The following is a 12,272-nucleotide window of genomic DNA, read 5'->3' on the forward strand; positions in this document are numbered from 1 at the left end:
GTGAAAAAAGAGAAAATCTTGTGACTTGGTAGGGAAGGATCTCCAGATCTCTGCTTCCTACTTCTGCCTTCAGTTTGCAGTGACTTGGAGGAGGCTGGTGTCCTTTAAACAGCAGCTCCCCAGGGAAGAGGCCAGACAGAAGCAGAAGAGACAGAAATCAGCTTGGGGTGGAAAAAAAGAGTGAGCAGTGGGGCTCTGCAATGTCTCCCGTGGGGCAGCAGTCCTTTTACAAAGGATAGCAATGGGCTGTAGTCACCTCCTGTGCAATTAGCAGAGAGGCACAGGCCAGCACTGCCCACATCACCTGCCCCACCACAGGGGCTGCTCTTGTTTTCAGGCTAACACTCATCCTAGCAAAGGAGATCACAGATTTTTCTATGACTTTGTTCAGAAGATCTGCAGGTGGGGACTGGTCAGAAGCTTCGGTCCTTTGATGGAGATCTCTCACCTTTGCTTTGTTCCAGCACAAGAAATCACTTTCAAGGGAGGGATTGTGCTTTGAGTCAGGAGATGGAGGCAATGGCTCCAAGTGTGCCTTGGCTACAGGCAGTTCAGCTTGATAACCTGGTCCCGTGTGGTGCTACCTCGTTGCATCAGTTTGGCTCTGGATGGGATGAGAGGTAGCTAAGGTGGCGGTGGTAAGTAAATACTCATTCCCCATGGAGGCTGCTAGACCAAAGTGAACAGATAAAGCATGTGTAGAAGGATGTGATACTGAGTGTGCTGCTGCTCACCCAGTTTTCACCCTGGTCTTTTTCCTCTCCTCACTCCCCATCTGTGGGGACGCCAGGCTCCCTGTGGCCTGGGATTCTCAAAGAAGTTCTCATGGGAACTATCACATTCTCAAAGGGCAAGTAAACATCCCAGGGGACTTATGTCGGAACAGATGTTTGCTCTGGCCCCAAAGACCCTCTCATTCCCACCATACCAGAACACGCTGAGCACCAATCAGCTCCATGTGTCCCATCGAAGCACGAAATACGCACTCTTGTGCAAGTGCTCCCCAACACAGCCTGTCTCCATCTATCCTTCAGACAGGCCGTGCTGAATGCTGGAGACAGAACTGATGCTGAGATGATACACACAGATGATAGTCAATGAGTCAACGAGGTGATCAAAAAAAGTCCCACAGCCAAATTCCTCCTGAAATCCACAGAAACAATGTGCATGGCTAGAAACAGGACAGCAGTTGTCTCAAGACAAGCCCTACCTGACCCACTGTGCAAGACCAGAAGATTTCTTTTAAAAAGTCATCAATGTTTGGATCTCTCTTCGTTAACATAACTTTTACTTTGATTTAACTCCATTGGTTTCAGCTTGACCATGCTGAACTTACTGTATAGACCTGAAGGCAAAATCAGACCTTGTGGGCATCCTTTTCACTTGGTGACTGAAACTGCTCAGTGAATGCTTACAGAGGTGGTTTTCTGTATAAAATCTGTGCAGTGGAGAAGGAGGCAATGATTTGGATTTTGAGCATTTTATTATTATCTGGGAGCCCTTTTAATGGGTTTAGGGATAAAAGGATGAGGGCTATTTTGCTACTGGGGGATGAGGATTTGGCTTTGTTCAATCCTCAGATAAATCCATTTTTTCTCATGGAGCTGGGATTATTCCAGAAAGGTCAAGGCCTCCCATAAGGCTTGTGTCCTTCTAGTCCTATGCAGACACCCCAGGGCACTTCACATGGTACCTATGTGTGGGTCACTGACTGGAGCCCTGGGGCCAGTACGTGGAGGTCTGAGCTCTCAGAATAGTTGGTGGAGAGCTGGTCCACGCAGTCAGCAGAGCCCGGAGGGCTCTTCACCAACAACATCCATTTGGCTACCACTGGTATGCATCTTGCTCTGGCATTGTTCACCTGCTGCACTGTGGGTAGAATGTAGTGTGGTTCTCTCAGTGATAGCTTATAAAAAACAAAACAAAACAAAACAAAACAGAAAAGAGGCTAACTTTGTTTCCTTTTTTCTTTAAACATTTACTTTATTGAGGAGATTTTACAAACTATCAGCCCTGATTTTCCCCAGAAGCTGGGACACCTACACTGGCCATGGTCAATGGTGGAAGATCCAGTGATGTCCAGGAAAGCTACTGGCGTTGACTCACTGCCCTCTCCATGTGCAAGGACACAGTAATACAACTGGCAAACCTCTCATACCAGTTCCTCTTCCTGGTATAAATCTCTACGGCCCTATGCTAGGCTAATGAAAAGGAAATAAATGACAGCCATCTGGTGCTTGCTTTCTCCCCACTGGAGGGCCCTGCTGTACCTCTGCCCCTCAGCAAGCCTAACAGAGGCTGTTTTGCTTTGCTAGTTTGGCTCAGCCATATTCTTCCCAAGTAACATAATTTCCCAGTCCTGCAGGGAAGTATCTACCCACCACATGGCCCAGACCCATTTCTCTAACAAGGATGTCCCTTAGACTCCCCTAGAACATCCTAAACTTGTTGTTTTCCCCTATATGTCTGCCTTTTTTGTCCCAGAAATGAATCTCCACCAGGGTAGAGGGATCTGAGGGGAAGCTTCATATCAATTTGGCTACAGTTTATAGGTGAGAGGACAGAGGCAGGCTCCTTCAGAGGATGCCAGACTTGCTTTGCTGTTTGAAATCACATCCTGGGCCTGACTATAGCAAAGGCTGAGGGATTCTAAACACCAAAATTACTCTGTGCTCTTGGGGTTTGGCAGCTGCACTCAGTGTTGGGCTTGAGCCACTGCATCAAAACACCTCAACCCAATGGTGTCCAAGTAGCTGGTAAAGGCAAAGCTCAAGTGCAATTTGTCCTGTTCCTTTCCTTCCCTCCATGCCTCAGTTTTCCTGCCTGGAGACACAGCTGCTCCAGAGTAGGTGGTGCAGACAATCAGCAGCTTGGGTCTGAAGCATCACAGCAGGTAGTTGCCCAAAGTCATACTGCGTGACTTTCAGATGGCTCCAAGAGGATGCCATCTGCAACATGTCCTGGGAGAAGGAAGTGGTGTGTGCCTTGGGGATGGGAGAGGGCTTCTTTTCCTGCACAAATCCAGAGAGGTAGAGCTACTATTTCACCATGGAACATTTTTCCACTTGCCTCTTGGACAATATGTATTACAGCAACACAACGAACCCTAATATGTGTCTTTGCTCTGCAGTGCCCAGGTGGCCACGTAGCAGTACCGCAGAGAAATCTTGGGGAGTGACTCAGGGGATTGTGGATTCCCTCCACATCTCCGCTTCACCAGGGACTTTCAAGACACAAAGATCCATCTGACCAGGGAACACTCAAACAAAATCATCAGCAGTGAGCAATAAAGACTGCTGAACTGTCCGTGCTTTTGAGTCCCCTTTACACCAGGGAGAGGAAGGGAAAACATCCCAACAAGAAAATAATTTCCAGTTCTGTAGTCCATAAAGTCTGAAGACTTTTTCAACTATTCCTGCTGCTTGGTTTGAATTCCCTAAATCATGCCCAATAAAGTCAATATCCCACCAAGAGCTTCACAGTAACAGGTAGGGAAGCAGGTGGCTGTGTTGGCTCAAGCTGATGAAGTCACCAATGCCTCTGGGACTTGGGGTGGCAAAGCCACCTGCTCATCAGAGGTGTAAAACTCAGTGGTAGGAAAAGTCACTCTCATTTACACTCATGCAGTGGGGTTGTGGGGGCACAAACCAGAATACAATCTGCTGGCCTTTGGTCTAGCTTTGGAAAAACAGTCATTGATTTTGCATAACTTACTTTTAGGGACCTGGCTTAAGCCAATTTGGGAGCCTGGTTTGGAGGATTCAAGGCTTAAAACCCTGGTCTGGCTGGCAGTAGTTTCTCCCAAATCTGTACCACCCGGTTGACTAGGGTCCATCAGCCCAGTAGGGTCAAGGTGTGGATCAGAGCTACATGAGGGGGAAGAAGAAAGTTGGCCCTTGCTTTAAATCCTTGCCTAGATGGGAGAGGTTCCCTTCAGCTTTCTCAGAAACAGAGTAATGTAATAAAAATAAATCCTACCTGGTCCTCCTGGCTATATATTGCCCACACAAGACAATTTTGACATCCACAACTTTGGCAGCCTTTAGAGGCACAAGCATACCATTACGAAGGATGCCAAACTCTTGTCTCTCCATCTCCAAGTGCTCTGAGGAGGCTTGGCTCTCCAGCCCCATCCCACAGCTGTGAGCAGGTGATACCCTGAGGGTTGTCCTCAGAAAAGCTGCAGAGGACTGGTTTCCAGCACTGCTCTGCCGCCTCAACCTCACTCTCGCCTCAGGTTGACCTCCCCACCCCTAGATACTGCACACGTAAGGCGAGCAGAGTTTATCTCCATCCCTCCCCTTTCCCAAAGGACTTTCTCCCAGGAGCGGGCACCAGACCCACTCAGCTCTCCTCTTCACTCTTCATGGGGGCCAGTGCTCTCTGTTCAGCGTGGTGGGGTCCACTGCAGGTCCTTGTGGCCTCCCCCGGTTTTGCACAGGGAGCAGTTCCTTCCCGTGCATGGATCTTCTGGTGCCTCCTCAGGTACTTCTTCAGCCGGTAGCGCTTCCCACAGACCCCACACTTGTAGGCCCCACCTCGGGAGTGGAGCAGCTGGTGTTTAATAAGGTGGCGTTTCTGGGGGAAGCATTTCCCACACTTGGTGCACTTGCAAGGCCCCATGCGGATGTGGATTGTTTGGTGACGAAAGAGGTTGGCCTTCTGGTTGAAGGTCTTCTCGCACTCAGGGCACTTGTAGGGCTCCTCCTTGGTGTGGATCCTCTGATGCCGAACCAGATTCGACCGCTGGGTGAAGCTCTTCCCACACTCAGTGCATTTGAAGGGCTCGCTCATGTGGACTCGCTGGTGGCGGACCAGCTTGCGGTTCATGCGGAAGCTCTCCCCGCACTCGCTGCACTTGTATGGCCCCTCGCTCGTGTGGATCTTCCTGTGTCTGGTCAGGTTTGATTTCTGATTGAAACTCTTCCCACACTCGGGACAAGGGAATATCCGTTCACCCTTGGGACCTCCTTTTGCTGAGGGATCTTTCTTGGACATGGATTTCTCCCGGTTCTCCACCACCCCCTCTTTGGTGGGCTGATAGTGTTTCTTCTGCTTCCTTTTTGGGCTCTGGCTCTCCTGGCGGTTGGCCTCCACACCAGGTTCCTCTTTAATTTGGATCCTCTGCATAGCACTGAGGTTTGGCTTCTGGCCATAATACATCCCAAACTCAATGCTTTCCTGTGGTTCTTCCTTCACATGGAGAACCTGGTTACTGACTTTCCATGCATGCTGCCCATCAGCATCTTCTTCCTTTTTAAGCTGTCTCCCCTGTAAAGCCATCAGTGGGATCTTTGGATCAAAGAGCTTTCCATAGTCCGGGTTTTCTGGTGGCTCTTCCTTGATGTAAAGTTTCTGGCAGGCTATTGCAGTAATGTTTGCTGTGTCATCAGTGGGTGCGCCTGGTTCCTCCTTCATCTGGATTTTCCAAGGAGGGCTTTTTGGATTAGATGGGTTTCTAGGTATGCTACACCCCTGGGCTACATCTCCTTCATGGGGCATATTCTCCAACATATTATCTTCTGACCTGAAGGCAAAATCAGGCTCCTCTTTAATCTGGATGACCTGGAGAGATACACCATTGATGTGTGCCTCGAGCGGCTTTTGCTTGGCATGGTTCCTCTGGTGGACGTTGAAATACCGCTTGGTGCTCAAACTCTTCCCACACTCCGTACAAATGAAAGGGCCCCCACGGAGGTGTATCTTCTGGTGGGCCAGCAGTGTGGCACTTTGCCCAAAGCACCTACTGCAGTCAGGGCATTTGAAGGGCTTCTCCCTCTTGTGGATCTCCTTGTGGGCAGTGAGGGTCCCCTTCTTCACAAAGCTTTTCCCACACTCAGTGCAGGCGAATGGCCTCTTCTCTGTGTGTGTCCTCATGTGGATATTGAAGTAGATCTTTGTGCTCAGGCTCTTGCCACAGCGGGCGCAGAGGTAGGGACCACCCTTGGCGTGTGTCTTCTGGTGGGCGGCCAGGCATATCTCCAGGCGGAAGCAGCGCCCGCACTCCCCACAGCAGAAGGGTCTCTCTCCTGTATGGATGCTCTGGTGGGTCGTGAGGTGGCCCCGGGTGGTGAAGCGCCTGCCACACTCCCCACAAGTGAAGAGGTCCTCTGCTGTGTGGATCCGCTGGTGTCTCTTCAGGTTTGCCTTCTTGCTGAAGGATTTGCCACACTCCTGGCACGAGTGTGTCTTTAGCACCACGTGCTTAACCAAGTCCTTCATGGCAGCAGCGCCCTGCACCCAGCAGTGCGTGATGGGGCTGCCAAGCAGCCAGCAGGTACGAAAAAGCCAGAATGTTATGGGGATGGACTGTCTGGGAGGATACAAAAACCATCAGGACACACACATCAAAGTGTACTTTAATGCATGCGCTCTCTACCCCGTAGGGGAAAGGGTGCTGCTGCTGTACACCAGGCCAACAAGGAGTGTGTGGTCTTCCTCATTTCTCAGCCTCCTTCCACCTCAGCATGCAGATGCAATGTTTGTAACTCCATCTCCTGCCTCCTCTGATCTCCTGGAGAGGTCTCCCTGGCATTCCTGGAGACTCGGATTGCCGGACTGAAAAAATAAAGAGAAAATTATTAAGGCATTATTTCTTCTCCACCTCCCGTGTTCGCTATGTAAACACAACGGGTGGCACCTTGGCTGCTCCACGGGAGACTGAATCTGAAGCCGCGGGCTCAGCTGGACTCCAGTCGAGAGAGCAGGAACAGGCTAATTTCCCCTGGCGATGGGGCACCTGTGATGCACTTGCTGCTGCAATGACGCTGAGGTTTCGGCTCTATTATTGCTGCACTAGTGATTTACTCTCAGAATAGTCCTGTATCCTTTGACCAAGAAGATTTGTAAGTAAGTAAGTTAACTAATGAATGCACTTTGAGGTAATTGTTGTAATTAGTCCCATTTTTGAGGGGTGCCTGCGCAGCAACCAAAATCCCCAAAACCTAGAAGAAAACCAAACTGGGCAGCATTTGCAAACTGGGATGTGCTGCTTTGTACTCGCAGACCTCCATGCACAGGAGAAGACAGGTCAGTGGTGTCCTCAGGAGGCAGCTGGAGAAGTGAGACATGGAAACCTTAAGTGACTTGGTCCTTTTCAAGAGGGTGCAACTGACAGCAGGGTCTGGGTCCTATGTATTTGCATTAGGAAAAAAAAAATCAGGACCAACAGAGATGTGAGCAACATCTGCTATCAAGACTCGGAACTGCAGCAGGGAAAAGAGCCAGAAAGGCTGAGGGGAGGAAGACAGTGGTGCTGGAGATGACTGTCAACAAGACTATAGGTGGCTGGGCAGGCTTTTACTGATGGTAGCGATGGCAGCGATGGCTGAAGGTGCTGCTGCTGAAATCACCAGTTATGGGGCAGGCTGCTGGCAAGGACATGGGTTGTCACTGAAATCTGTCCCTGGAGGTCTGGGTTGTTGGGAATGCTGTGGCTGAGAAGATGCGTCCCTGGGGAGCCTGTCACCAAGGTGTAGGGGGCTGGGGAGGGGGGATGCCATGGATCAGGGGACAAGCGATGGGAGATGTGGAGTATAAACATCCAAGCACAACTGCGATGCAGAGTTTGCAGCTACGCTCCTCAGAGGAGAGAGGCCAAGTGGTACATGAAATGGGCAGCTATGTCAGATTTCAGAGGACAGTTATAACAGGGAAAGTTCCTTCAGATTTAGTCATGCCGCTTGTGTTCCCCTTCAGCCAACCCACCTGGATCCCCACTGATGCTGGTAAGAGCCACCACTGAAGCACAATGGTGCTCCTGTCCAAGCTGAATTCTCCATGCTGGTACAGAGGAACCACAGGAAAACAAAAACAAAAATAAAATAAAAAAAAAACTACCTGCAAAATTATACTGACCCAGGAGAGACAAAACACACCCACTTGGAGCACGAACTGGGTTTAATGTTTGCTAGCGGAGGGGAGACTCCGAGGGGGGCCAGGCCCCCTCCCTAGGTGTGGGAGCAGCTATGTGACACCTACAACAGGTTTTAATTCAGCAGACAAAGCCTCAGCAGCAGCCAGGCTGGAAAGAGGACTCAGAAAAGCGTATTTTTACCGAGGTAGGTCATCAACGCCCTGAGCGGTAGTGGATTTACCCTTCCACTACCAAGGACCCTCCTGTCGGGTCTGGCTGATGCTGAGGGGACGCGCTCGGCCACAGCCGCAGGCGCAGGTGCAGCGGGTGCCAGGCTCGCTGCGGTGTCCATGGCCTCTCTCCTCGCCACGGATGCTCGTGCTGGTCCCTCAGAGGAAACAACTCAGCGGCAGCAGTGTTTCAATTGCCTCTGGGTTTTGGCAAAAAGCAACAAATCCCTGAATTCAGATCAGGGTAAAAGAAGAAATTCCTGCCTACTTTTTTTTTTTTTTCAGGATCCTACAGATCCAAATCCTGCCTTTACTTCCAGCTCCGTAATCCCCCGGGTTTGAATCAAGGGCAGAATCAGATCCCAGGGAGTTGCTTCATCTTTTAGTTGGGCTACCCGGACGAACGAAGGGCGGTTGGCCAAAAGCATCTTACCTGAGCGGGCCATCAATCTCTGGCTGGCATTTCTCTCCTCCGGGGCAGTCTCAGTGGCACAACAGTGTTTGCGACTTGGCTGCAAGTTGTGTTGCAGCTGCAGCTGGGCTGACCTAAAGGAAGTCTGTGGCCAGTGCAGTGAGAGCTACCGGAGGAAGGGTGAAGCGAAACAAAGACAAAGAGCAAAGGTTGAAGGAGCAGGGGGAGGACAGGGGAGATGCTCTCCACTCGTGCCGCCGGGAGGGATTTTCACGCCACCGCCACGGTGTTAGCGGGAGCGCAGGGATGGAGAAGAGGGGAATTTCTCCCTGATGTGCCTTTCTTCTGCACCGCTATATTGGTGGGGAGCTGGAAGGGTCCCCGGCTCGCACTGCCTTCTGGGAATTGTAGTTCTTCCCAGCAGCTCTGGTCCCCCATCCTGCCCTCTCTGCCCTGGCAGCCAGTGGGTCCAGGTCAGGCCATTTCTCTCTTGCCCCAGCTGAGAGTGTTTGCTGTTTTTTGTTGGGGGAAGGAAAACATCCCGCAGTGCTGCAAGCATCCTTCTTCCCTCCCAGGCTGATTGTCTGGGACTTGCTCCAGGAAGCGTCAGGAGAGGAAAGATGCATTTCAGGGAGTATTTCTGTGTCCGTAGCAGCTTGCAATCCACCTGGGGGGAGGCAGCAACCGAGGCTGGTGCCTAGTTACCGGCAAAGGATCCCTTTAATGCTCAGTGGAAGCATAAAAGGAGTGCGCAGATTTGACAAGGGTGGACACTGGGGCATATGGACTTGATTAGCAGAGTGATGAGCACCACCTGGGAGAGGCTGAGCCTCAGCAGGACCTCACAGAAAGCGCCCAGACCTTCCTGGATCTGCCCTGCACAAGGATGCTTAGAGCCTCAGCAGGAAGCTCTAGCCCAGGATGCTTCTCTGGGAGCATTTCAGGAGCATGTGCACTATGAAAAGCTGCTTCGGCATGACTCTGCCCTGGGGCAGCTATTAGGGGCTGTCCCATGTCTCTGAGGTTGGACAATAACACTCATTCCTGCATAAGCCAGCACCTCCAATCCTGTTCTAAATATGACACAAGGCTGCAAACATGCTATTCTCCTCCTCTTTGATTGAGGGAAACTGAGGCAGGAGATGGTGAGGTCCCTGGCTCAGATCACACAGGGAAGTTCAAGGTTACAGGGACTTCAGATCTAGTCTACACACTGTATGTGCCTTGGATAAAGTCTGCAGACGTGTTTCCTACCCCAATACAAACCAGCAGTATGAGGCAGCAGCACCAGTATGAAGGTGCGCCTACATTCCAGCTTGTATCCCAGTCCAGTGAAGGAAGAAGTCATACAAATCCAACCATCTTTATACCAGTACGTGCACAGCAGAAGATAGATACACAAGCGTCATTCAGTTTGCCTTACTGAAGGTCTTCTGCTTTGATGCATGAAAGTGCCACAGCAGGTCCCGGACAGACAGGAGAGACCATGGTGTTAGGCCACAGTAGACCCCAGGTACGCTGAGGTGAGATTCCTCATGTGCAGGACTCCTTAGGCAACATGCCCCCCCCTTTTCCATCCTTCCTTTTTCCAAAATACCTTCCCACAAATCCTGCCTACCAGCACTTTGGATGGTGCCAGTCAGCAGCTCCATCAACTGGCCCCATCTTGGTGTGTGGCACCATGGAGGGAGAGAGGTTGAGACAGGACATGGATGAGGGGCTCACCTGGAGCAGCTGCGGGGACCATGTGTGTGAATCCTTTGCTGCCAGAGCAATCTGGAGGAAGGGGCCAGGATGGTGCCGTTTCAGCTGTGTCAGTGTCCATTTGTCCACCGGGGCAAAATTTACCTTATTCTAAAGCGGATGCCTCTAGTAGGGCAGATGACTTGTGCCCTCAGAGCTCCTCTTTCTCTCCCTTGACATCTGCATTTGCCCCGGTGAGTCCCTCCACAGCTCACCCTCTCCTTCAAACAGACCAGATCTGCCTGCTGTCCCCTCAGGCTCATACAAAGCCCCAAAGTCCAAGAAAAGAAGAGATCAGATATGCCTTGGTATGACCGCATGGTTTTGCTCATGCAGTCAGGACCAGACTCAAAGCACCTCATGCTCATCCCCAAAAGGGCTTCATAGACAAAGTTGTCAGGGCAGGGTTAGGCTATGGCAAAAAATGCCTCTTCCTAAGCCCAGTTTGGAAGTGGTGACCTCCCAGTTTAAACACAGTCTCTGCTATCCCGGGCAAACCCACTTTGGAAGTGAAGCTGTGCCATCAGCTGCAGTGTCTCTGCCTCTGCAACATACCACTAGATGCCAGTGAAAGCTCTTCCTGGCCTGCTCCCGCTTAGAAAATCTCACACTTTTGGCAATTTAATTAGTTTTATTGTATTTTTTATAAGGTAATCCTTCACTTTTGATCTAATAAGGCCTCCTTGCATTTGGGTAGTATGTATAAATATATGTGTGAATGTGTTTGGTGTATCTCCTCTCTCTCTCTCTTTCTTAGTTTCTCTCTCTGTTTCTCAAATATATATATATATATATATATATATATATATGTTTGCCTTTGTTTGCTATTATTTAGACAAAAACTTCTTCTCAGTGTCTCCCCAGACCAGGATCTCACCCCAAGCTCCTTTCCTCATCCCCCTTCCTATTAAACACCCCAACTCCCCATATGCTTCACCTGCCAAATCTTCTAGCCACCGCATCATAACCTGATGTCCTGACATGGACAGTCGGTCCAAGAAACATACAGGTGCTGGCATGACATTGCCAAGCCCTGTCCTGCTCTGGGAGATGATTTCTCATATCAGGTGACCAAGAGGCAAGACACAGGTCCAGCTTATCCAGCTATGGGACTAATAGCCTGGAGGAACAGACCTGCACGGAGCTGGGGAGGGGATCACAGAGTAGAGGCAAGTTAGTGCAGCAGTGCCAATAACCAGCTTGCGTATGTTTGGTGCTTAGTGGGAAGGTGAAATGAATGAAACTTGTAGACACTGCAGTACTAGGAATGAAACCCTATATGGGGAAAGGGTAAAAAATAAATAAAACTCATAGTCCTGTACACCAGCAAGCTCTATGCTGCACTTCCCTGGTGTAGAGATCAGTATAGGACTGAAATGATCTCACATTTTATCTTTTAGTGCCTGGAGTTCTGCACTTTGCAGAACATAATTTGTCCCATGTTACCCACTGATGTTTTTGCAAGGTCTAAGCTTTTGAGCAGCCTCCAGGGTTTGCACACACCATTTTTTTCACCTGGCTGGTCAAGGTCCAAGTAGATTGGACTATCCCACGGGCACTCAGAGCGAACACAAAGCTCAGCAGCTATCCAGGCTGCAGGAGGGAGATGTGTGTGTGAGTGTGTCTGTGTGTGTGTCTGTGTGTGTGTGTGTCCTTCCTGTGCCGGGCACAGCCACCCTCTCGAGCCAGAGGACCACCGAGGTTAGGAACACCTTCCCCTTTGGGCAAGTTGTGTTTTGGTGCAGTGTTCTCCTGCAGCGCCTGGTGCACCTCTCGCTCTCCGAAGTGCCTGATGCTGGTTGCCATTGGAGACAAGATGTTAGACTTGATGGAGTAAAGCTCTGATCCAGATTGGCGATTTCTGTGTTCTTTTTCAGACAAATCCAACTCTGTGTTTGACCAGCCAACTGTATCCAACAAGGCTGCATAGGAGAAGTGAGAACTAAATTTAAGCTGAGCTGTCATATGCTCCAGTGCCTGATTAATTATACAATGAAATAAAAATGGAATTTGGCAAAATAAAGGAGGACAG

At 50.3% G+C, this 12,272-nt stretch overlaps 1 protein-coding gene across 1 annotated transcript; it reads right to left on the minus strand.

The window, feature by feature from the left end:
* Positions 1–1,996: 1,996 nt before the first annotated feature.
* Positions 1,997–8,627, minus strand: LOC140648579 (uncharacterized). The gene is made up of 2 exons (XM_072854821.1): positions 8,519–8,627; positions 1,997–6,558 (listed from the first exon to the last, which is right to left on the minus strand). The coding sequence occupies exon 2, from the start codon at positions 6,220–6,222 to the stop codon at positions 4,345–4,347; it is 1,878 nt and encodes a 625-aa protein (XP_072710922.1). The 5' UTR covers positions 6,223–6,558; positions 8,519–8,627; the 3' UTR covers positions 1,997–4,344.
* Between the last annotated feature and the right edge of the window lie 3,645 nt (positions 8,628–12,272).

The sequence above is a fragment of the Ciconia boyciana genome, chromosome 2 (assembly GCF_034638445.1).
Source record: "Ciconia boyciana chromosome 2, ASM3463844v1, whole genome shotgun sequence".
NCBI lineage: Eukaryota > Metazoa > Chordata > Aves > Ciconiiformes > Ciconiidae > Ciconia > Ciconia boyciana.